This window comes from Salvelinus fontinalis, chromosome 18 (genome assembly GCF_029448725.1).
Source record: "Salvelinus fontinalis isolate EN_2023a chromosome 18, ASM2944872v1, whole genome shotgun sequence".
In the NCBI taxonomy this organism is placed as follows: domain Eukaryota; kingdom Metazoa; phylum Chordata; class Actinopteri; order Salmoniformes; family Salmonidae; genus Salvelinus; species Salvelinus fontinalis.
This window is the reverse complement of record NC_074682.1, coordinates 21,473,748-21,498,928: the sequence shown is the minus strand read 5'-3', so window position 1 is coordinate 21,498,928 and position 25,181 is coordinate 21,473,748. Positions and strand designations below refer to the sequence as shown.

Genomic DNA, 25,181 nt, shown 5'->3' with positions numbered 1-25,181 from the left:
ATTTTAGTATTGTGCACATGCTAGGCAGAGATGGTAGAGGGACTCACAACTCATAAACACATCATATTTTCTCTATGTAGAGTAAGATGATGGCAAGGATATTCAACTAGTAGGCATAAACCACCTGAATATTGATATTTATTAGATGTTTCTTGAAGATTGGTTGATTTTGAGAAATTTATTGTTATAACAAGAACATTTTCAAACACCCAGCACTTGGGAAACATACTCAGGGGTGGCCAACTCTCCTGGAGAGCGAGCAGGATTTTCTTCCAGCCCTATTTTAAAGAGATAGTTCACCCAAATTATAAAATGCTTGTGTCCTTACCTCGAAAGCAGTCTATGGACAAGGAGACTGTAATCTATAATTTGGTTACCTTCTGCCATCAACCATTAATATAACACAATTGCTGTGCAGAGCCTTGGTAACACTCCCTGGCACATGTTGCATATACCTTTCTAGCTGAGAACAGGGATCAATCCAACCTTCCCACTGTTTCTAGCATTTGCCTGTCTCCCTATTTCATTTCATTACTATCTGAATTAAGTGTCAAACCACCTAAACCCCCCCCCCCCCCCCCAAATATTAGCATAATTTAAAATTGATCCCCCCCAAAATCTCAAAAGTAACAAAGTTGTTGAATTTTGAGTGTTCATTTAATGTTCAAAGCATCCTGAATACACCTGACCTGTGGTTTTTATTTTGTTATTTTCCACTCTGGTCATAAACCTAAGCCATGTCAAAATACGTAGATTTGCAGGAAATTAGCTTTAAAACAGAACAATTTTCCCAGTCCCCCTTCTAGGGATTGTGCCAGGGGGCAATGAAATTCACATAAAAAATCTCACTCCAAGATTTCTTCAAAAGTTGGCAGCCCTGTATATTTGAATGCCTCATCTCTCTCGTTACCCCGTTGTCTCCCATCTCTTGAGGCATAAAACCGTGTCAATTCGCGGGACAAACCCACTAGTTTGTAACAGTTGTACCATTGGCAAAAAAAAACACTAGGCAATCTGATGTCGTATGTTGTGGGAGGTACTTTAGACAGAAACAAAAGTAAGGAGGTTGTTGGGGAGGATAGGTAGGCGTATAATGCAAATGTTTTGCAACCTAAACGTTGCATGTTTGAATCATCTCAGGGACAACTTTAGCTTCTTAGCTAATTATAAAATTTAGCTGAACACAACCATAGCATTTTGCAACTACTTAGCATGTTAGCTAACCCTACTCTAACATGAACCTAACCCTAACCTTAACCTATCCCTAACTCTAATCTAACCTGCTATCTAACGTTAGCCACTAATGCTAACGCAACTGAGACACTTCTGTAAAATGCAATCACGTAACAGCTGACAGCCATTTATAGTGACTTGTGGTATTGGCCCGCACTTCTGACATGTTTAATTTCTCCATCTCTTTCTATCCATTTTCTCTGACACTCCCCATTTTCCTCTTTCATCTCCAGGTATCCCAAACCCTCCTCTCACCTCCTCTCCTGCACCTCCTGGATGTTCTCGATCCCGATGGCACTGCTCCGTCGGGTGCCAAAAGGCCCAGACTTCTTCCTGGTGGGGCTCTTCCCAGGAATGATCAGAGACTGGGGAGTAGTGGATAGGTTAGTCAGCCACAGTACTATATTCCTCTAGCATGACTTATAATAAAACATGGAGGCTATAGTACACTGTCTAAGATATTACTTGGTCTGTTTTACAGCCAGTGAAAATGTGAATTCCAGTCTGCACAATGACTCAAATGCCTTCAGTATATGATACTTGCTATCTACAACACATGATAAACGTTATGGGTGGACTAAAATGAAGTGACAGCGGGTTCTTGGTGAAAGACAATTTGAGATAGTCCATCACTTCATCATGAGTGAAAGAGAGGAATTGATTCACAGAGTAAGGTAATAAACCAGTAAGTATTCTCACAAACCTTTCCATTTTTGCGATGAATACTCTTCATAAACTCTTTATTACCTAAATGATAGCTTTATTATAACCTAGTGGTTTTACCACACACTTGAGATGTTGAAAATGATTGCTTCATAAATGAATCTAAAAATATTGGTTTAGGCAGAAAGCAACAGTAATTGAGTTATGCAAAGAGACAGATAACCAGACAAATAAGCAAAGAAAACAGCAGTGAAACAGCGAATTAGAAGGGAGAATTATACATGAACCTCTTCTATTGTTCCTATCCCTATGGCACTGCCGCGACGTCCATGATACCTACTAGGACTTTTCCCTGGGACAAGTAATGACTGAGTCACACAGGGCAGTAGAAAGCAGAGAAAGAGAAAGAGGGATAAATAGAAAGAGATTGAGAGTTGCAGAGAAACGAAGTCACCATGAGATTTCATGCAGCAGGTAGCATTGGAACAGCAAGGTGCAAATTAGAACATGAGCTCACAGTATACCATAGGACAGAGAAGACAGGTGACATATTGAGCACACATTGAAAGGCCATTCATATTGAAAGCTCGACTAGAGTCTGAGACCACAGAGTGGCATAACGTACTGTATTTGGTAGAGCTGGGATGATAAACCAAAAAGTATCGACACCGACCATACCGACAGCTTATCGTGGACATTTTGCAGATATTGTTCACTACGATAAGTAGCCTTTACTAGAGAAGCGTGATGTTTAAAATGAAATCAGTTTGCTAATATGGCCGATCGTTAATGGAACAACATTCAAAGTACTATTTTTAAGGGAAATATTGTGGTGCACAATGCATTAAACTTATCCTTCAATTTAACGTTATCGTGATCATTTAGTCAATTTATCTTGATTATGGCTTTTTAAAATAAAATATGACAGATAGAGATACAGGAGGGTCTGTCACAATCCAAAGAGTTAGTATGTGAAAGGGCAGATTTACTTTGGCGAACTAATTGAAAAACAGCAGCTGTTTCTTTGGATTGCCAGTCAGAGTATTCTGCAACAGTGTGCGTCACACAGTGGAAATAGGTACATTCATACAGGAGACTGTGTACTAACTTCTCGTCTTCACAACTGGCCGCCAGCCACAGCTCCATACCAGATAGGCTTCATGCAGCGACAATGCTAGGCTGCATTAAGAGGCTACAGCAGCACATGCAACACTCATGCCAGCAAGGTAACAAGGGAGGGACTCTGGGTAGTCAGACAGCTCAACTCATCTCTTCTCAACTGGCTCTCAGGTTGTCAGAGAAAGCAAATCTGGATTCAAAATGTTATGAGAGTCTGAGTCAAAAGCCCACTAAGTCTGAAAAAGGGCAGAAAGGGTCTTTGGGATCATTCACATAAGAAAAACTTTTAAAAAGGTGCACTAGCGCCTACTTTTACGCCTCAACAGATCTGTGAACTGGGTTTCACAATATGAAAATGAATATGGTTTAAGATTAAGCATGACTGTATAACATTATCATGATATGAAAATGACAATCATTACCGTGAAATTAACAGTGGTTCATTTAAAAATGCCATGGAAAATGGCAAACTATGGAGGTGACGGATATGAGGTTTAAGGTGTGGGGCACATATATGAAACAGTGTGTTAAATAAAGGGTTTTGAGCACAGGTAGGATAGACAAGGATGGGAGGAATAAGGCGTTTGCTACAGACAGTCTAGGCCAATCCCACAGGGCTGAGAGGATAGGGTATGAATGTATTGAGTGTTGTTAGGGGAGGGTCAGTGTTTACTACAGGGGAGTCAGTACTTAGGCCCACGTGGGCCTCTGGTAAAACCAAAAGGGTTACTTACTATCCCTGGGGTTTTGGGGGTCTCGGTAAAGCTGCCGCTGAGACTAGTGGAGACAGTGTGTGGCTTCTTGTTACTGAGGCCCATGGCATCCATAGACTGGCTTCTGCTGCGGATCACCCGCTACAGAGTACAGAGAGAGACGAGGAGACACGGTCGGTAAGTGTGTATGGACCCTAACCCTCACCTTAACCACACAAACCCTGATTCTAATGATAACCAGTGATGGAGATCATGCAGGACCGTATTTGAACACTTGGGGGCAGTGTAGAGAAGTGCGAGGGAAAGATTGGTCAAAAGAGAGAAGATGTCTATTAGTGTAAGACAGTTCCAGTGCTTCACACTGACAGGAAAGTGTAAAATAAGTCTGAGGTCTGAGAGTGGGTGTTCAGAGGAGAGTGATATAATCCTTCAATGTCTTGCAGGTGCTCAGTAGACTCATCCATGAATGATGTGGAGTGGCAGGTAGCCTAGTGGTTAGAGCCTTGGGCCAGTAACAGAAAGGTTACTAGATCGAATCCCCGAGCTGACAAGGTAAAAATCTCTCGTTCTGCCCCTGAACAAGGCAGTTAACCCACTGTTCCTAGGCCGTCATTGTAAATAAGAATTTGTTCTTAATGGACTTGCCTAGTTAATTAAAAAATCAAATGTGCGGCGCTGGAAAGAGACAGACAGACAAGACAGAGCCAGAGAGGAAAAGTGCATAGTGGCACATGGGTTGCCATGCGAGCAGCGTCATCAGCTCGCTAATGAGAGTCAATTACAGCGTTCTTCAAAGACACATAATCACAGCTCCTCCACTGCCATGGCACACTGTCCTGCCCACACTCCACGCTCAGCCACCCTAATGGTCATTGATGAAGGACATAGAGTCAGATTGCAGGATGCTCCCTGATCCTCGCCTGGTCACATGACACTAAAAGTGGGTAACAGCTAATTATGGAATCTTCAACGGCGCTTCCTTTACTGTGCATTATTTTTCATGTTTGAATACCCAGAATCCCTTCCAGGAAATTATATTCAACCTCTCTCATGCATGCCATGTGCCCGATTACGCTTGCACCTCGTATAGTGGAGGGTTACCTTAAAGGACTCAAAGAAGCCCCCCCCCCCTCCACCCCCATTCTCCAGTTTGTCCTCGTCCCCTCCCAGGCCCATCATGGACTGGCTGTTGATGTGTAGCTCCTCATACAGCGTCTCCAACAGGGCCGACCGTGTGCGCTCCTGACAACAACACACATTATGCCAGTCAGAACTATAGAAATCAATCGTATGTAAACACTTGTGCGTGCACTTGTTCAACACACAAATACACACACACACACGTGTACACACACACTTGTAATGAGCATGTAAAGCAACATTCATCATCACATACAGCATCTACAAACACACAGACAGACGTCATGGTAAAGTGAGCAGCGAGAGCCACGTGACTCCGCCTCCACACTGTACAGCATGCCGTGGCACGCTCATGCTCTCACCTCCAGCTTGGCAAACTTCTCAGCCTTGTAACAGGCGTACTCCGCATTTATCAGCTTAGTGAACAGGAACTCATGGAACTCATGTCCCTGGAGAGGAAGGGGAGGAGGAAGTGCTACATGAACATGTTGTCCCTCTCATGGGCTCACCTAGTTTATGCATTACTTAGATTCATGACTTCTCACCTTTTTAAAGATGGCCGGGTCCGGTAGAGCGGGTCCAAAGAAAGGCACATCGTCTCTAGCTGTCACAGACACCTGGAGGGGTAGAAGAGAGGTGAAATGTATCCAAATGACAACAGCCCATTATGCTACCACTAAATCACATAACACTGGCTAGCCCCTAAAACCTTTATGAGGAAGATAATGGGCAGTCAGTTACTGATTGATTTCTAGTAAGGAATATGTAGGTTGCCTTGGGCCGAGTCTCTATGTATTGAAATAGCAGGCTTGAGCAGGGTTATAGACTGTGAGGAGTGTCCCTAGGCTTATAGTACCTTGTACGTGACGTTGTCTGAGCAGGCATTCTCCACTTGCGCCACCACATAGGCATGCAGGAAGTTGGAGGCTATCATGTCTGGCACAAAGGGCGTGTTTTCCTCTTGAAACAAGATGGCCACGATGTCGTTGCCTATGTGCCTTTTCCTCTGCAGCTGCAAACACAACAGCACAAACAACAGTGTCTCCATTATGGACATAAACTTTATCACTGCATTAAGTTCAGCCAAGAACACCTAGATTAATTCAACAGGTAAAAACTCCACTAAATGCATAGTACAGAAACAATTTGTGCTTACTAATTGTAAGTATGAAACATCTCTCTAAAAGCAGTTTTGAAGTAACAATGGCGGTCATGTGATGCATATTGAAAGGCATAGAGCAGCCTATAGCCCATTCAGTGAGTGGAGACTAAAAGGGACAGCCCAGTGAGCACCGTCTGGTGTCCATGGACTTTGAAAAGACCTTGACTGGCCTTGATTTCAATGTCCACAGACGTCCCTTCAAATCTGAACTGGACCAAATTTGAACAAATCATAGATGTCTAAGTTTCAGAAGTGTGGACAGTCAGTACACCACAGTACAGTACAGCACAGCAGAGTACAGTACAGAACAGAACAGTTCAGTACATAACAGTAAATTAGAGTATAGTACAGTAGAGTACAGTAATGTACAGTAAAGTAGAGTAGAGTATATATACTTCAGTACAGTACAATGCAGTAGAGTACAGTACAGAAGAGCACAGTAGAGTAAAGTACAGTATAATTGACTATATTGTACTGCACTGTACCCTACCGTACTTTACTGTACTTTAGTGCTGAGCGATTACCAACATTTCGGTTATTTTAAACAACTAATCGATTGACGTTGCATGAATTATTTGAATTCCATTTCGTTCTGTTTTTTTCTATGAGCTCAATGCGCGCATTGCGTAGTTTCTCTAGAGGTAAATCAGATCAAGATCGAACTGTGCCATGTCGTAGGGAGTTGTAGATTCCAACAGGCACATATTCTACATAGTCTAGTGCAGAAAATGTGGTAATTAACTTCAATGACCATAATCCATTTCACGCCTACTTGTCCGGTCTGTATGTTTATTTTAAGCCTGCTACTTTAGTGTGGGGCAGACATGGAGAGGGAGAGAAGAGGCAGAACAATGTGTGATCGAGAGGGATAGAGAGCAGTTGCTTCACAAGGTATCTCTACCTGAAAATAAATGATCTAAGTGATTGATAGTTGGTATTCAGCAGTCATAAAAGTATGCCTTATTTACTTTGACGAACTACTAAAATAGTTGTAACGGGTGACGCTCTCCTCATCCTCGGATGAGGTGAGGAGAGAAGGATCCTCAGACCAAAACGCAGGCTTTGGGAAATAAGCCATCTTTATTAAACAACGATGATGGCAAACACGAAACGAAACAAAACACTTTCAAACTACAAAATAACAAAACGACGTTGACGAAACCTGAACATAAACTTACATAACTAAACATAAACTTACGTACAGGAAACAGACGACATCGAAACGAAAACGAAACAAACAAACGCTACAGTCCAGTGTGGTACGAACAAACATACTGACACAGGAGACAATCACCCACAAACAAACAGTGAGAATGCCCTACCTAAATATGACTCTTGATTAGAGGAAAATGCAAACCACCTGCCTCTAATCAAGAGCCATACCAGGTAACCCAAAACCAACATAGAAACAGATAACATAGACTGCCCACCCAAAACACATGCCCTGACCATAAACACATAAAAACAACATAAAACAGGTCAGGACTGTTACAATAGTGATTTTGTCAGACAGCATAGGCAGCAGCTCAATAGAGAGATGATGACGATTTGGAATGAAATAATAAATTAATCAAATTAAAAAAATGTATTAAAAACAACAATTGAAATTTTTTATTAAAGTAATGTGAATAAATTATGCTTAACAAGTGATTAGCAGTAATGGGCAGTCACTACCATCATGGGACTTTTATTAATTGTTTTATTCTGTGTTGTTACAGCATTCAACCCACATAATGCATAGTACATTTAATGTTGAGAAAAAATTGCGAAACCAAAATTGAAAACTGTGATAATTTTCCGAAACTGAACCGACCTTAAAAAGTAGTAATCTCTCAGCACTACTGTCCCTTAATGTACTGTTCTCTAATGTACTGTACTCTACTGAACTAAACTTTACTGTACTGTACTGTACTGTACTGTGTTCTGCTGTACTGTGCAGTACTGTGCTGTCCAAACTTGTGACACATAGACTTCCGGTCCGGACCGACCAAAATTGGTCTTGTTTGGGAGTGGAGCTCATTACAATAATAAGAAAAAATGTAAAAGACGTATTTTCAATGTCCATAAATGACGTATTTTCAACGTCTATAAAATACGTATTTTCAACTTTAATTCAGAACCGAAAATTAACCTAATTTCAAAGTCTGGAAAATCTAATCAAATCAAATTTTATTTGTCACATGCGCCAAATACCACAGGTCCTTACCGTGAAAATGCTTACTTACAAGCCCTTAACAAACAATGCAGTTCAAGAAATAGAGTTAAGAAAATATATACTAAATAAACTAAAGTAAAAAATATTTGATTAATTGTTCAGCAGTCTTTTGTTGATTAATTGTTCAGCAGTCTTATGGCTTGGCGGTAGAAGCTGTTAAGGAGCCTTTTGGACCTAGACTTGGCGCTCCGGTACCACTTGCCGTACGGTAGCAGAGAGAACAGTCTATGACTTGGGTCACTAGGGTGACTGGAATCTTTGATCATTTTTGGGCCTCTTTTCAACCTCATTTTGGTCACTGGGAGATCATATTTCCCTGCACTGTGATTATAGGCCTCTACAGCTTAGCACTTGCTCTCTAACATGTGTTGACTCACTGATCAGTCACCAGTTTGACATGTTATTCTGCACACCCCTGTGAACATTGGGGAGATATTCATGACACCTGTTGATTAATGACATTCACTGCAGAGCAAAGCTCTGCCATAAAATAGCACAGAGCATATTGATAGTATGCATAAAACAGTAAAGCAAATATTTATTTTTAGGGCTTTAGCTGCTGAATTGCTTTATAGTCCTGTGTTTTGGCACTGTGTTTTACACATGAGAACAATCAACCATCTGTTTCAAGCTCTAAAGAAATAAGGAAGACGTTGTTGTTATTATCGTAGAGGCTTTATATCTATTCAATAATCACACACACACACACACACACACACACACACACACACACACACACACACACACACACACACACACACACACACACACACACACACACACACACACACACACACACACACACACACACACACACACACAGGGGCCAGTAGGGGCCAGATGGTACCAGAACAGCCACTATGCATGAGGGCAGATGGACAACAAGGGAGTGAGAGCTGTCATGTATAGCCATGGTGAAACACAGACACTCAATAATGATCTCAACACAGGCTCAACGCCAAGTAAACCTCCACTTTGGACTGCTAGTTGTTTCCCTTCCTCTTCCTCTCAACACATTGTGTCTGTCACATTGTGTCTGTTCATCTTTGCCTGTATCTCCCAGGGGGAAAGGTGAGGTAGCTAAAATCACTCAAAACAGCAGGATAAAGCATTAAGCCACCAGACTGTCATCAAATTGGAAACTACATGTTGCTCATGCCTAGCTACTCCACATCCATCTTCACGGAAGTTCAACTTGTCATGAAAAATAGCCCCTTCAGGTCAAAGCAGACAGGGTCACTGAGGACACCAACAGGAGAAAAGAATAACAGGAAAAAAGCATAATATTGTTGTTCATGGTGGCTAGTCCCTCGGGCAATTTTTTTTTCCCACAGATTTTACAAACCGGTACTTATTACCCAGTGATGTTACTAAATAGAAATTAAGTAGATAGAATTTACAGCCAATCTACAGCTACTGACAGACATAATGACAGACAGGATAGGGCCTGTGAGTTGACTGAGACAGTTACCTGCTGGGTGTCTCCCTCTGTGTATGGCAGTTTGGTGGACACGTGGAACATGATCTCCTTGTTGTGAAAGTTAGTGTAGACTGACTCTGTTCCTGTCTGGCCATGGGTGACGTCCAGTCCCCCTCTGAACCTGCAGAGCCAGAGTGTGAACCAGACTGTTACAGCAGCAGCACAGGTTGTCTCAGACTCAGTGCAACCAGACAGCCCATCCACACCACTCTGTCTCATCCATCATGCAGTGAATGTGAAGGGCATTTATTCCCTTCCACTCAATCATAATGTCAGTAGCACTAAGAATATTATATTGCTCTAAATTGAGAGAATAAGAACAGAACTACGGTAATAAACATAGATGTATTATCTCCAGGGCTGAAATACTGCAGTGTCATCACCCAGGGAGTCATGTCAAAGTAAATTGTAATCAATAAGAGACATGACCAGTCTATCATCTGCCATGCCAATGCCTTTCTAAGCCCACTCTTACCCTTTAAAGTCATGGAGCTCAATCTTGTCGCCCAGAAACTCCAAGAACTCCACAAAAGCAGGACTCTCGTCGCTGTTCCCAAAGAGTTCCTCCTCAGTGGTCTGCAGGGAGAAATACAAGGCCGTGAAGAGGAAGTAAGACATCTGAACTCAACAGTTCCACAGGAGGAAGCACAGCAAATCCTCTTAGTTTGGGGAGGGAGAAGCTCAGTGGCCAAGCTGGCATGCAATGATGAGTAGCACAGTCATAATAATACTCCAAATTCAGGAACCCATCAACCGTTATAAATACATTACTTTATATGATTTTACTACCACAGGGTATATACCACTCACCTGGCCAAACTTCTGATAAATGACTCCAAACTTGAAGTTGTTGCTGATGACATGCTCATCAAAGGTGACAATGAGCCTTGAGGCCTGGAAAATGATAGTACATTTAGCAGAGTCAAGGTGAAGGTGACTACCTCTTAGAAAAAAGGGTTCCCTCTGTGGAAAGGGTTCCACATGGAACCAAAAGGGTTCTACCTAGTACCAAAAATAGTTCTACAAAGGGGTTATCCTATGGGGACAGCCGAAGAACCCTTTTAGGTTCTAGATACTGTAGCACCTTTTCTTTTTCTAATAGTGTAGCATCAATGTAGAGCAGTGATGGGGGGGATCATAAATAGATGAGAAATACAACATTAATACAGCAATAAATGCTCCTTGCTGGACCATAATATTACTGTATAATACAAAAGTATTAAAATAGTTTGCTACTCCATTGTACATTTCACGATGAATACAGAGCCTACCTTCGGGTAGAGGACTGGGTAAAATCTGTCCACGTTTACCTCTTCAAACACCAGCTGCAAAATAAAAATGTACTTTCAACTTTTCCTCCTGCCATTGCAACTTTATACAATAACCTTTGTTTCAACTCCACATCTATGAAGTCCCTTTCCAACCATTGTCCACAACATGTCCTCTAGGCTCTGTCATCCTACCTTGGCCATCTGGACCACGTTGGGGAACTCAGTCAGGCAAGAGATAGGAATCACATCATGGTGGGTTTTTAATTTGGTCCTAAAAGACAAAATGTTAGAACAGTCACATAGATATTCACCATTCTGTTTCTAGAGAGGGGATTATATTTGTTTTCCATGTCAAGACCCTTCAACACTTTGGTGCCATTTCAAATGTGTTTTCTTCCCATTTTGTTGACATCCCTGCTGATGCAAATGTGATGCAGAACTATTGTAGAGAATCTTCCCTTGGATGCTGTGGGGACACAATGGTGATTTGCATAGCCTGCCTTGCCACAGCCAACTATGAGCAACACAAACTGTTCAGACCGGCACTGTACAAAATTATTCAGGTGGTTATTAAATTATTGTCACGTTCCTGACCTATTTCTGTTAGTTTGTTGTATGTGTTAGTTGGTCAGGACGTGAGTTTGGGTGGGCATTCTATGTCGTCTGTTTCTATGTTGGTTTAGGGTTGCCTGGTATGGCTCTTAATTAGAGGCAGGTGTTTGGCGTTCCTCTAATTGAGAGTCATATTTAGGTAGGTTGTTTCACAGTGTTCATTGTGGGTGGTTGTCTCCTGTGTCAGTGTTTGTCGCACCATACGGGACTGTTCGGTTTGTTTGTTCATCGTTATTTTATGTGTAGGCTATTTTCCCTGTTCGTGTGTTCTTCGTGTTTATGTAAGTTCGTCGTCCAGGTCTGTCTACTCCGTTTGTTATTTTGTTTATTAGTCAAGTGGATTTCGTTTTCGTGTTTTTCCGTCTTTACTTTAATAAATATCATGTCTTCACAATCCGCTGCATTTTGGTTCAATCCCTGCTCCTCCTCTTCGGATGAAGAGGAGGAGGACAACCGTTACAATTATTCTTGAAAATATCATTATTTTGCCATAAAAACATTTACTTGAATATAATTAGTACTTCACTTGTTCAACCAACCTAAAAAAAAATGAATTCAACATAAGATAAATGCATAATATAAACAACTATTTGTGTGTAAAAACAACTACAAGGGAAATTGTGTTTAACTTACTCAATTTTCATAATATTTCCTTTCATCTTAGGAATTTTAAGTTCTTCCAACAACTTGCCATGTGGCTCTGTTTTCAGAGGATTGTGGGTAATTTTGTTTTGTTCAACTTTACGATACTTTTACACAATGTTGTATGCATGTTTGAAGAATGAAAAGCACATTTCTATATTAGTATCAAACAATTTGATATGCTTTGAGGTGTAATGGATCATGATGAACGGATATCAAAACCGTTGGGGAAATGACAATCAATGATGAGACCACCCATTCTCACAATTAGTGACATCATGCGATCCACTTTTGACAGAGGCAACTACATTAAGCTACAATGCTTTCAGCTTTACCTCCAATTAGTGTTAGTGGAATGAGCACTGCGCTCAACAATTCCTGGATACAAATGTAAAGTGATTAAATATGTAAAGCCATTTTTTAACACTAAGATACGATCAATAAAAGTAACTCATCAGAACTATTAAGTAGATCCAATGTACAATATCAGTCCTAGATTTGATTAAATTAAGTTGATCTTCGCCATTTTTTATGCTGGACTTAATATTTTAGTGTTTGTGAAATACCACCACCTGCAAACTGAGCACACTAACTAACACAACTACTCTCAGCCATACACCACCTGCAAACTGAGCACACTAACTAACACAACTACTCTCAGCCATACACCACCTGCAAACTGAGCACACTAACACAACTACTCTCAGCCATACACCACCTGCAAACTGAGCACACTAACTAACACAACTACTCTCAGCCATACACCACCTGCAAACTGAGCACACTAACTAACACAACTACTCTCAGCCATACACCACCTGCAAACTCAGGCCACATTGGAATAGAGAGCCCCGTCTCAATATTTTCTGTCTTCATGGGTCATTTCTCAGTATACGTCTTGAGCCAACTCAGTGAATGTTGGTATTTGACGTAACTGAGGTGGTGACTGTACCAGAAGCATGGAAACTGCCCAGCTGATCATTAGACAGCAGGTGGGCCACCCGCTCGCCAGCTTCTTTCTTCCATCAAGTGGGAGGAGGAAAAACAGCCGCTGCTGCTTGAGTCCTCTCTCTAGGGTTGTAAAATTCATTCACAGCTTTTATGGAGCGTTGAGTGCTGCCTCCCGCCTTGCTACTTTATCATTAGTGTTATAACGGGGAGGAGTTGAGAATTTCAGTGGCCTGTGTTTAAGGCTAGAGTGCTAACCCTGAGCTAAATTAGCCTCTCTCTGACCACATAGTGGACCTCGATAGGGATGGAAATGTGGACAGGACTGCTTAGAGGCTGAAGCAGACCGATGCCCTCTCCTCTACTCTGGGTCAGGTGTTATTGAGCACTTCATGGTGGTCAAGCGCCTGCAGTCCATTATTGACTATACTGTCCTGGAACAGTATTTGTACTGCACACTAGGTGAAGAGAGCCTGAGAGGAGGCCACAAAGGGAGAGAAATACACAGAGAGAGAGAGAGCGAGAGAGAGAAAGCGAGAGAGTGAGAGAGAGGTTCATGGGAAAGAAATAGAAAGAAAGAGAGAGAGAGGAAAAGAGCGGCACATGGGGAGAGAAATAAAGAGAGTGCTGGAGACATAAGAGGATGGGGGAGAACGGCAGTGGGCAATAGAGAAAAGAAACAGGAGAGGAGATAATGTGTAGAGAGGGAGGTGGCAGGGGAGAGATAAAGATAATTGTTACCTTAGCAGCAAGCGGAGGTGCTCCTGGTCCCCGATGACGTCATACTTCATGGAGAAGACCAGGTGGCCCAGGGCAGTGTCCATGGAGTAGTAGTTAAAGTGTTCCTATAGAGACATTACCAGGAGATCCCCTCAGATAACAACTCATCCATGCCTCAGGCACTTGTTCATTAATTCTCTTACTGGCCTAGTCCCCCTCAGCTCCACTGCTCAAACAGACAGAAGCTCCTCCAACCTAACAGTGGTAAATACAGAAAATACTTTCATTTGTTAGAAACACAGTCTCCCCCCAGGATAATGAATGGATGTAGGCTCACCCTGTTATGTAAGCAATCTGAGGGAATCTGAGCTAGCAAAAAAGATACTTCCTTCTATTTCCATTTCAGTTTCAATCTATTCCAATTTCAGCTGGAATGAATACTCCAGAAAAACATGGGGAGCCTATAAGACTATGCTCACCTTGCCCATGAACTGTTTCCTGTAGATCTTGGCAATGCTGTTGGTCTCCAGCTTGATGTGGGAGGCAGCACATGGCTGCTGCTCAGGCGTTGCACTGGATTTGTGATTGGTCCCCTCGATCCAGTAGCCTCCAAACTGAGGCAGCAGGATAAGGGGGAAGGGGCTCCTACGACCCAGGACCTGATATCAACCATGATGACACAGGTTAGCGGTTACATGAAAATAAACACAATACATGGAATTAAATTCAACAGCAGATAAAGGGTTACCACACTGTGGGTTCACACAGAATGTTTATGACGTATCACAAAGCTCTATATACGAGACAGATTTCAGTTTCAGATTGTTTGTACCTCGTGAACGCTGGGGTAAGGGATATAGTCCTCCTCTGTCTGCAGAGAAAATCACATGTCATACTGATGAACAACATTGTTCTATTTCCCATCATAGTGCCCTCATAAATGTAGCATGTGACTTTTGTGTTCAAAGCACAATCAATCAATATACAAATGCTCAATCTACAAAGCCCATTACTTAAATGAAAGGAACCTACATTACATCATAGACTGAAACCACTTTAACTCTGAGTGGGAAACCCAACTAAAACGGCACAATTCTTAGAGTGGCCAACACAATAAACTCAACAATGTATTCACATCTGAATTATCCCCTATTGTGACACTCAGGGCCTTAGTGAGCATTTCTTTGTTTGGATACAGACTGTCAACCCGCTGAGGATATGTTACAAAGTCTTCCGTTCCTAGACTCACTTTGAGGGGTGGAGGGAGGATGCATCTCTGCTCGTCCATTCTGCTGCCCTGTGGAGGGAGATAGAGCCATGCCAGGGGACAGGTGATATACACAGTACACACACACTCACACAGCTGCACAAAATATTAGACTTCTTACTCCAATTTCACTTTTTAAAATGTTTAATATTCAAGTTCATAATGTATCAAATGTTCCTCTATAACTAACCTTGGCATTACAGGTACAAAGGAAAAGAGAGACATGAGAAGCTTTCAGATGAAGGGCAATACATTGTTTCAACATATCAACTAGACATATGTAGCATCATGAGGAAGCAAAGGCAGAGAGAATTCAAATGTAAGTGGAAGAGAAAAGAGAGGGTAGTAACTGAAGCAGAGGCGTGACAGTGTGAAAGACAGGGGACAACAGGGAAGGTGTCATCAACAGGCAGATCCCAGACTCTTCACAGTACCCACGTTCAGAACGTGTTTGGGGCATCGAACAGTACTGTATAGAGCAGTGGTGGCATGCAACGCTCTTCCGTCGCAGCTTGCTCAAGCAAACAGCAAGATGAGCTTTAAAAGACCACTCAAGCAGAACCTCACGGCAAACGACCTTAACGTCCCGCATTTTCTGTATATAGTTGGTTTTGGATTTGCATAATATGTATGATATGTAATTGTTTATGTTCTATTATTTTTCTTTTGTAGTGTATTATGTTGCGCTTTTATGTTTTTATGTTTGTGGACCCCAGGAAGAATACAGTAGCTGGGGCTTATGCAACAGCTAATGGAGATACATATAAACACACATCATTGAGATAATCAGAGTGAGTAAAGTAACTGAAACAGAAGCAGTTAAAAAGCCCAGTGCTTCACACAAGGAGCTAATTGGTCACTGTTCCAACAGGGACAGTTTATAGCTTAGAATTAGCTTTGCTACACATAGAGATAGAGACGTTGATAGGCTCTTAAAGGCTGATAGCTCTTTGAGCTGATTACGTAGATACAGAGGGAATATTCCAATATGAAGACCCAGTACGTATTATGCAGTATAGTAGTAGCACTCATAATTCATCAAACCATCTAAGATCTGCTTCACTTATATACTCTACTACACTGTGCTCATCAAATGAATAAGAATATGAGCTGGCTTTGTCTCCTAAACCCTAACAGTGTCACACAACAAATAAAGCACAAATTTTGTAAACCGGAAACAGGACAAAGACACCTTCCATCTCGGCCTCTCAGACCACAGAGGAGAAACTACAAAGAAGACAAAGCAGTGAGGATATTATACAGCAGAGCTCTCAGACCACTTACTGTACCTGCATCCTCTCGATCATTGCAAATAGGTCCGAGGTCTGAGGGAGAGAGACAGACAAATCGAAGAGGGAGAGTGGTTTACTGACTGGTAAAATATGCTGGCTCAGCAGTGGTCTTCACATGAGATTTCTCTTGTGTTCATCCCAAAACATTTGTGGATATGGAGCTGGGAGTTTTGCTGATCCAAGTCCTATTTTCTTTACAAGCTCCCTCTGACTCCTCCATGGCATCGATGTGCTGCACTTCTTTCCCAGGCCTGTCACACCACCCCAGCACAACACCAGCCCAACTGAGACTCCATTCAGTATTCACTGAATTGCTCCTCCACACTGGAAAACAATCTCCTGGAAACATATATATTCCTCTGAAGGAGTGCAGCCCAGTGCCTCTAAAGACGGTGGAGGAATATTAAAGCTGAAAACAGCCACTAACCACCTCAGCTGACTTCCTGGCACTGTGTGTTAACTCTGGATACTCAAGGTGTGTTGATGAGTGACCGTAATACACTTAGCCTATTAGATCAACATGGAATGGGGAGAGTAGATGTCTGTCAGCAAATGAAAACAAATGAGATACCTGGCTTTACAAACTGGTTCTAATATTACCCTCCGTCTGCCAGCCCTGTTCATTTACAATCAATAGAAGTCTTCTGTACAACTCCACTATCAGCTCCCATTAACTGCAGGATCCATTCTATCCCAGATAAGAGATATTCATACAGAGTACGAGAAGTAATAGCCACAACCAGGCAGTTGTTCTCCACAGAGCCTGCTACCCTGATGCTGGGCAGCTCCACCCTGACCACAACGCATCGGCTAGGGGAGTTACCAATTAAAGCCTTTGTGAGCTAGAGCGTCACATAGCCAATGATAGCCCAGATTGTTGTGCAGAGAGGCCCTCTCTGTACCATGTAACAAACGTGGAATGAGGTGTCAAGCTGATGTTTCCACATGACAACATACATTTACTATGGGCACACCAGGACTTACTAAAAGGGTGCATACACACACTACTCACATACACACATACTGACCAACATTGGCTTGTCTCAATAAAGCCATGGGTGCAACCCATTGTTCCCTGTGTGAACAAACAGTGTCATATGATACGCTGGCAGATCCTACTGCCGCCTTGAAAACAAACATAAGTGCAAACCAACATGGACCAAATTGCCAGTGTGTATCGGAACCCAAAACTAAGATATTACTGTTTTTCATACACAAATATTCACCTCACCAAATCTGTGACTGTGCAGTAATAACCTAGCCTGCACGTGCAGGATGACTGAACTATCTGCCAGAGACAATCAGACCATTGAGAGGTGCTGACATGATAATGAGTAACAGTGATGGGACTGGAAACTGCACTAAAGACCAACCCTGACCTAATGGCCTCCTATACTAGACTCTCAATTGTCTCTGTAGCTACTGTAAACTGTTCTATCAAAACCAAGCTAACCAAATGAGTTGATCACACATCTGTCATGTTCAACCAATCTCTGTGCACATGAGAAATCAACAAATTAATATGAATGATAAGACACAGCTGTGACTTCAGGTGAGAACAGCTGTTCTGACTGCTACAAGGTAATGTCGATCAAATATGCATTTAGAGTAACACTACACTGAAAGATGTCTAAGATCACAGTGATCTGCACTACAGAATCACTCAGTCTCTTACTCATTTAGAACAGTAAGAATAAATACTTACATCGCTGTGTCGTCTCCTCTGGCCCCGTGTAATAACCGCAGGACTGAGGAACACATGGCCACTCTTAGTCATCCTGAAGTCAGTCATAACTTCAAAACTCCAGTGTACTGGTATATTTGTCTCTCTGTGTGTGTAGTGACCAGATGGTCAGAGGCCTGACTACTACTGTCACTTTACACTCTGTATTCTACTGCATCTAAAAACACAACAGGAACTGCTGCTGTGTCTCATGTCTAAATAGCTCTGCATACCCATTAGAATGCATGGGTGTGTCTGTGGGTATAGGTCTGTATGTACTATATCTGTGTGAGCATGTGCCTGACTGTAAAGATCCTCCCCCTCTCTTCCTCTTTTCACACACTCTGTCTGTTCTCTAGGAAGTAGAGAGAGGCACTGCGTTTCTCCACCTCCCACTGTGAATAACTATGCCTCTCTCCGGCTTATTTGCCCTGCCTCTCTTGCTTTGTACAGTCTTCTTTTTTACCCTTTCATATGGTGAAAATACTGCCTTCCTCTTTCTGGCCTTCCCCCTCTCTCTCTCTCAATCCAAAGGGCTTTATTGGCATGGGAAACATTTGTTAACACTGCCAAAGCAAGTGAAATAGACAATAAATACAAGTGAAATAAACAATAAAACATGTACAGTAAACAAAGGAATAGAGACATTTCAAGTTGATCACACACATCTCTCTCTCTCCCTCTCTGAGGACAAAAGCACCATGAACTCATAAACAATCATCAGAGGCCTTTCCCACTCTACAGCATTTCCCCAATAAATGCACTTAACATAAAGCTTGTTTCTCCACCACACACTACAAACAACTACACAGTCAAATGGTCTAGCTAAAATAATTATCACACTGGTGATTTGTGATGTTTTATTTGTGCTAACAATGACTGTGTTTTTGTATTTAAATGTTTATGCATATTGTATATTTATATACAGAGCACATTTGGAATTGAGACTTAGGTATCAATATGTCTTCCCTGTTAAAATAAAGGTAAAATAAACACTATATTGAAGATAACAAGAATACACATTGTCTAAACTATCATACACATGGCTGTCAAACTATGGAAACATACAATCTACGAGTGCCATAGTCCACACATCCTCTGAGCTAAACACATATCATAAATATACATTCTGTACATACAGTAGTCTGTGCTCAAAACGAGCTTATTTACACTGTAAAGTAACCTTCCAGTCTGAATAACGTGTATAAACTGCCTTCCATGAACTGAAGAAGCAAATGCTCAATTTATTGATGTGCTCTGTTGTTACAGTAAGACCCTCCTTCTTCCTGTATTGACAGACAGCCCTTCAGGGGCCTTTATTGACCCTGTGAAAGTTTTAATGGGCCTGGTCTCAGATGACTCAGCAGGCTGCAGGAGCCCAAAGAGGGTCTGCTGATACTGCAAGGTCCAGGGTCTGAGATCAGGGTATCAACATCTCATCTCCTCAACTTTCAGAACAACAAGAAGGGTAAACATTCTGTAGTATATTGGATTGTATGTGTGAGTAAGAGGAAGAGAAAGAGAAAGAGGGAGAGAAAGGGGAAGAGTCTAGTTGTATTGTTATGTGAAAGTGTACACTTGTGTATTTTATGGAACTCCTCCTCTTTCTGGTACTGTCCCACTATCACATTTACAACCAATACTGACCTACTTCCTACCAAAGGGAAACACATTTCAGAAACCTCTCAATGAAAACCGCTTGGGTTCATTTTCTAATGGGGCTGCAGTTGTACAAGAAGATGAACACCGTCAGTTCATCCACCAAAATACATTTCTGCAGAGAGAAAATGGAAATGGAAAGAACACTAGAGGGGAGAGTTCTGAGTTTCTATGATGAGGAGGCTATTTATGCAGCATTAAACCTCTAATACCGATTGATGTCCTTAAATAAAATGGAGACACTTTACTGTGAAGGACCTTTTGTTGTACTGTAGGAAGAGCTTTGAGCGAAGCGTACATTTGCATTAATGGCAGCAGATGAAGTTGGATTTTGTAGGAGAACACATTGTACAGGCCAGGGATGGGCAACTGGCGGCCCGCGGACCTATAAATAAAATTTAAAAAACTAAGTCTGGGTATCTACTTACTGTTGGAAGTTAGAGTAGTATAATACATTAGGTGCAATTTCAATATTTTGCTGTGCATAAGCAGACACTCAATTAGCCAATGTCAGCTAAATTGTTTTAGATTGGTAAATTAGTTATTATATTAAAAACTGAAAACATTAGCCTCCACCCTATGGCAAAATATGTAGAATTGCAGGAAATTAGCTTTAAAACTGCAATTTTTTCTCTACGCCATATGGCAAAATGAGTAGAATTGCATGAAATTAGTTATAAAAGTTGCCAATCCCTGGTATAGGCTCTTTAGAATGTACTACATCTCATTTGTCAGTCTGTATACTCAGACTTTATATTAAATAACCAAACTTGGGTTCAGCAGTAATATCCTAAAAAAGGTAAACCCTGTCGATATTGTAAAGATGTGTGTAAGTGTTTGAGAACATATCAGTGTATTATTATTAGACACAAGGCTACAGGGTAATACAGTGCCTTCAGAAAGTGTTCACATCCCTTGACTTTTTACACATTTTGTTATGTAACAAAGTGGGATTCAAATATATTTAATTGTCCTTTTTTGTCAACGATCCACACACAACACTCTGTAATGTAAAAGTGGAAGAAAAATTGTTTTTAAAATTTTATTATGAAAAATAAAACACTAATATATCTTGGTTAGCTAAGTATTCACCCCCCTGAGTCAATACATGTTAGAATACCATTTGACATTGACTACAGCTGTGAGTGTTTTGGGGTATATCTCTAAGAGCTTACCACACCTGGATTGTACAATATTTGGCCATTATTCTTTTTAAAATTCAAGCTCTGTCAAGTTGGTTGTTGATCATTGCTAGACAGGCATTTTCAAGTCTTACCATACATTTTCAAACCGATTTAAGTCAAACTGTAACCAGGCTACTCAGGAACATTCAATGTCTTCTTGGTAAGCAAGACTGAACCAGAATTTCCTCTTATTGCAAACCGGATGCATGTTTGTGAATATTTTTCCTTCCTTTCACTCTGTCATTTAGGTTAGTATTACGGAGTAACTATCCATCCTAAATGTTCTCTTATCACAGCCATTAAACTCTGTACCTGTATTAAAATCACCATTGGCCTCATGGTGAAATCCCTGACCGGTTTCCTTCCTCTCCGGCAAACGAGTTAGGAAGGACACCTGCTTTTTGTAGTGACTGGGTGTATTGATACACCATCCAAAGCGTAACTGACAACTTCACCATGCTCAAAGGGATATTCAGTGTCTGCTTTTTTGTATTTTCACCCATCTACCAATAGGTTCCCTTCTTTTCAAGGCATTGGAAAACCTCCCTGGTCTTTGTGGTTGAATCTGTCCTTGAAATTCACTTCTCTACTGAGGGACCTTACTGATAATTGTGTGTGTGTGGTACAGAGATGGAGTTGTCATGTTAAGCACTATTAATGCACACAGAATGAGTCCGTGCAACTTATTATGTGACTTGTTAAGCAAATTTGTATTCCTGTACTCATTTAGGCTTGCCATAACAAAGGGGTCAAATTATTATTGACTCTGTTTCACCTGTCTTTGTGAATGTCTCCACCCCCCTCCAGGTGTCGCCCACCTTCCCCATTATTCCCTGTGTGTTCTCTGTTTGTCTGTTGCCAGTTCGTTTGTTGAAGTCAACCAGCGTTTTGTGTCTCAGCTCCTGCTTTTTTCCGTCTCTTTTCTCGCCGTCCCGGTTTTGACCCTTGCCTGTTCTGACTCCGAGCCCGCCTGCCTGACCACTCTGCCTGCCCCTGACCCTGAGTCTACCTGCCACCCGGTACCGTTGCCCCACCTCTGATTTACTGACCCCTGCCTGTCTAGACCTGTCTATCGCCTGCCCCTGGTGGAATATTAAACTATGTTTCTTAAACATGGTCTGCATCTGGGTCTTACCTTCAAACCTGATAGACTCAACACATTTCAGCTTCTCATTTGTAATTAATTTGTAAAAATTTAAATAAAAATAAAAATCCACCTTGACATTATGGGATATTGTGTGTAGATCAGTGACCCAAAATCTCAATATAATCCATTTTAAATTCAGGGTGTAACAAAACAAAATGTGGAAAAAGTCAAGTGGTGTGAATACTTTCTGAAGGCACCGTAGACATCAACTATTGACATTTAAACACATTGAGAGAGAATATATCTTTATTGCCATTGAAAGTAGCCTAAACACAAAAGCAATCAGGGGCAGTTTGATGCAACAAAAGAAAGCAAACAAAATGGTGCAGTTTGAGGCCATGTGGCAGAGAGTGATGTGGGCGCTGGAGTTGGGGGTGTAAGCAGGTGGGTCTGGGCAGGGGTGATGTGGGCGCTGGAGTTGGGGGTGTAAGCAGGTGGGTCTGGGCAGGGGTGATGTGGGCGCTGGAGTTGGGGGTGTAAGCAGGTGGGTCTGGGCAGGGGTGATGTGGGCGCTGGAGTTGGGGGTGTAAGCAGGTGGGTCTGGGCAGGGGTGATGTGGGCGCTGGAGTTGGAGGTGTAAGCAGGTGGGTCTGGGCAGGGGTGATGTGGGCGCTGGAGTTGGGGGTGTAAGCAGGTGGGTCTGGGCAGGGGTGATGTGGGCGCTGGAGTTGGGGGTGTAAGTAGGTGGGTCTGGGCAGGGGTGATGTTGTGGATGTTTGAGAGCGTCTGCATGATGTCATTTGTATGTGGATGTTTTGTATTGTAAGAAGAAGAAAAAAAAACTATCAGGAAGAGGTAGACAGTTGTGCTACTGTACCTACAGTGGACTCGGAAAGTATTCAGACCCCTTGACTTTTTCCAAATGTTAGTACATTACAGGCTTATTCTAAAATGGATTAAATGTTTTTTTGTCCCTCATCAATATAAACACTATCCCATACAGCACTTTGTTGAAGCACCTTTGGCAATGATTACAGCCTCGAGTCTTCTTGGGTATGACTCTACAAACTTGGCAGACCTTTAGGTGACTTTAGCAAACTCCAAGCAGGCGGTCATGTGCCTTTTACTGAGGAGTTGCTTCCGTCTGGCCACTACCATAAAGGGATGTTTGGTGGAGTGCTGCAGAGATGATTGTCCTTCTGGAAGGTTCTCCCATCTCCACAGAAGAACTCTGGAGCTCTGTCAGAGTGACCTTCGGGTTCTTGCTCACCTCCCGGACCAAGGGTATTCCCCCCCGATTGCTCAGTTTGGCCAGGAGGCCAGCTCTAGGAATAGTCTTGGTGGTTCCAAACTTCTTTCATTTAAGAATGATGGAGGCCACTGTGTTCTTAGAGACCTTCAATGCTGCAGACATTTTTTGGCACCCTTCTCCAGATCTGTGCCTCGACACAATCCTGTCTCGGAGTTCTACGGACAATTGCCTCAAATCAAACCAAAGTTTATTTGTCACCTGCGCCGAATACAAAAGGTGTAGACCTTACAGTGAAATGCTTACTTAAGGCTTTAACCAACAGTGCAAAAAATATATTAGGTGAACAACAGGTAAGTAAAGAAATAAAAACAGTAAAAATACAGTGAAAAATAACAGTAGCGAGGCTATATACAGGCACCGGTTAAATCGGGCTGATTGAGGTAGTATGTACATGTAGATATGGTTAAAGTGACTATGCATATATGATAAACAGAGAGTAGCAGTAGCGTAAAAGAGGGGTTGGCGGGTGGTGGCTGGCGGGACACAATGCAGTTAGCCCGGTTTGCCAATATGCGGGGACACTGGTTGGTCGGCCCAATTGAGGTAGCAGGTACATGAATGTATAGTTAAAGTGTCTATGCATATATGATAAACAGAGAGTAGCAGCAGCGTAAAATAGGGGTTGGGTGAGGGGGGGGGGGGGGGGGGAGACACAATGCAAATAGTCCGGGTAGCCATTTGATTACCTGTTCAGGAGTCTTATGGCTTGGGGGTAAAAGCTGTTGAGAAGCCTTTTTGTCCTAGACTTGGCACTCCGGTACCGCTTGCCATGCGGTAGTAGAGAGAACAGTCTATGACTGGGGTGGGCCTTCCATTGACACCGCCTGGTATAGAGGTCCTGGATGGAAGGCAGCTTAGCCCCAGTGATGTACTGAGCCGTACGCACTACCCTCTGTAGTGCACACTACACCCCTACGCACTACCCTCTGTAGTTCGACCTCATGGCCTGGTATTTGCTCTGACATGCACTATCAACTTTGGGACCTTATATAGACAGGTGTGTGTCTTTCCAAATCATGTCCAATCAATTGAATTTACCACAGGTGGACTCCAATCAAGTTGTAGAAACATCTCAAGGATAATCAATGGAAACAGGATGGACCTGAGCCCAATTTTGAGTCTCATAGCAAAGGGTCTGAATACTTATGTATTTTTGATACATTTGAAAACATTTCTAAAAACCTGTTTTCACTTTGTCATTATGGGGTATTGTGTGTAGATTAATGAGGAAAAATAAATAATTGTATACATTTTAGAATAAGGCTGTAACGTACCAACATGTGGAAATACTTTCCGAATGCATAACAGATTTTGACTTCGTTTTCCATTGACATCAATTATAAGTAAAAATGTAACTCAAGTAGAAGTTAGAATTCACCCTGGATGTGGGAAGTGAATGTGATAAACAAGTCAAAACTGTTAAAATCTTAGCTCATTGTCAAATGCATGGTGTAGCGTTCAATAGAAACCATATGGAAACCATGCATACACACAGAGAAGGGATGTGGGCTGAATGATAAAAGGGAAATACTGTAGAGAAGCAATAACCAGCATAGTGAATAGATAAGAGCTCTCTTTCTCAAGCCCCAACATCATATTGAGAGTCCAAGTACATTTTACCTTTATTTCCTTTTACAAGTCCTTTAAGCACTCCAGGTTAGTGTCCCAGGATAGATGTAATAAGGAGCCTGTCTCCCACTGATGCACTCTCACTGCCCTCCCTTGCCTGGGGGTCTACA

The 25,181-nt window shown here is 42.0% G+C and overlaps 1 protein-coding gene across 16 annotated transcripts in view; it reads right to left on the bottom strand.

The window, feature by feature from the left end:
• Nucleotides 1-25,181, bottom strand: part of LOC129815136 (rap1 GTPase-activating protein 1-like) — a 178,727-nt gene that overhangs the window by 5,645 nt on the left and 147,901 nt on the right. For 10 of the 16 annotated variants that reach the window (XR_008753394.1, XM_055868554.1, XM_055868558.1 and 7 more), the window contains 16 exons: nucleotides 15,168-15,215; nucleotides 14,751-14,789; nucleotides 14,398-14,577; nucleotides 13,940-14,043; nucleotides 11,189-11,267; nucleotides 10,997-11,050; nucleotides 10,536-10,619; nucleotides 10,201-10,301; nucleotides 9,717-9,846; nucleotides 5,725-5,880; nucleotides 5,414-5,485; nucleotides 5,231-5,317; nucleotides 4,830-4,970; nucleotides 3,750-3,869; nucleotides 2,184-2,264; nucleotides 1,489-1,598 (listed from right to left, as the gene is read on the bottom strand). Coding sequence is in view for 15 of the 16 variants with exons in the window: in XM_055868544.1 (XP_055724519.1) it covers nucleotides 1,489-1,598; nucleotides 2,184-2,264; nucleotides 3,750-3,869; nucleotides 4,830-4,970; nucleotides 5,231-5,317; nucleotides 5,414-5,485; nucleotides 5,725-5,880; nucleotides 9,717-9,846; nucleotides 10,201-10,301; nucleotides 10,536-10,619; nucleotides 10,997-11,050; nucleotides 11,189-11,267; nucleotides 13,940-14,043; nucleotides 14,398-14,577; nucleotides 14,751-14,789; nucleotides 15,168-15,215 (1,586 nt within the window). In the remaining variant the exon portion in view is untranslated. Of the gene's footprint in view, nucleotides 1-1,488; nucleotides 1,599-2,183; nucleotides 2,265-3,749; nucleotides 3,870-4,829; nucleotides 4,971-5,230; nucleotides 5,318-5,413; nucleotides 5,486-5,724; nucleotides 5,881-9,716; nucleotides 9,847-10,200; nucleotides 10,302-10,535; nucleotides 10,620-10,996; nucleotides 11,051-11,188; nucleotides 11,268-13,939; nucleotides 14,044-14,397; nucleotides 14,578-14,750; nucleotides 14,790-15,167; nucleotides 15,216-16,474; nucleotides 16,511-18,182; nucleotides 22,002-25,181 lie in introns of those variants that run through there. The other 6 variants (XM_055868548.1, XM_055868547.1, XM_055868545.1 and 3 more) reach the window with 5 other exon arrangements.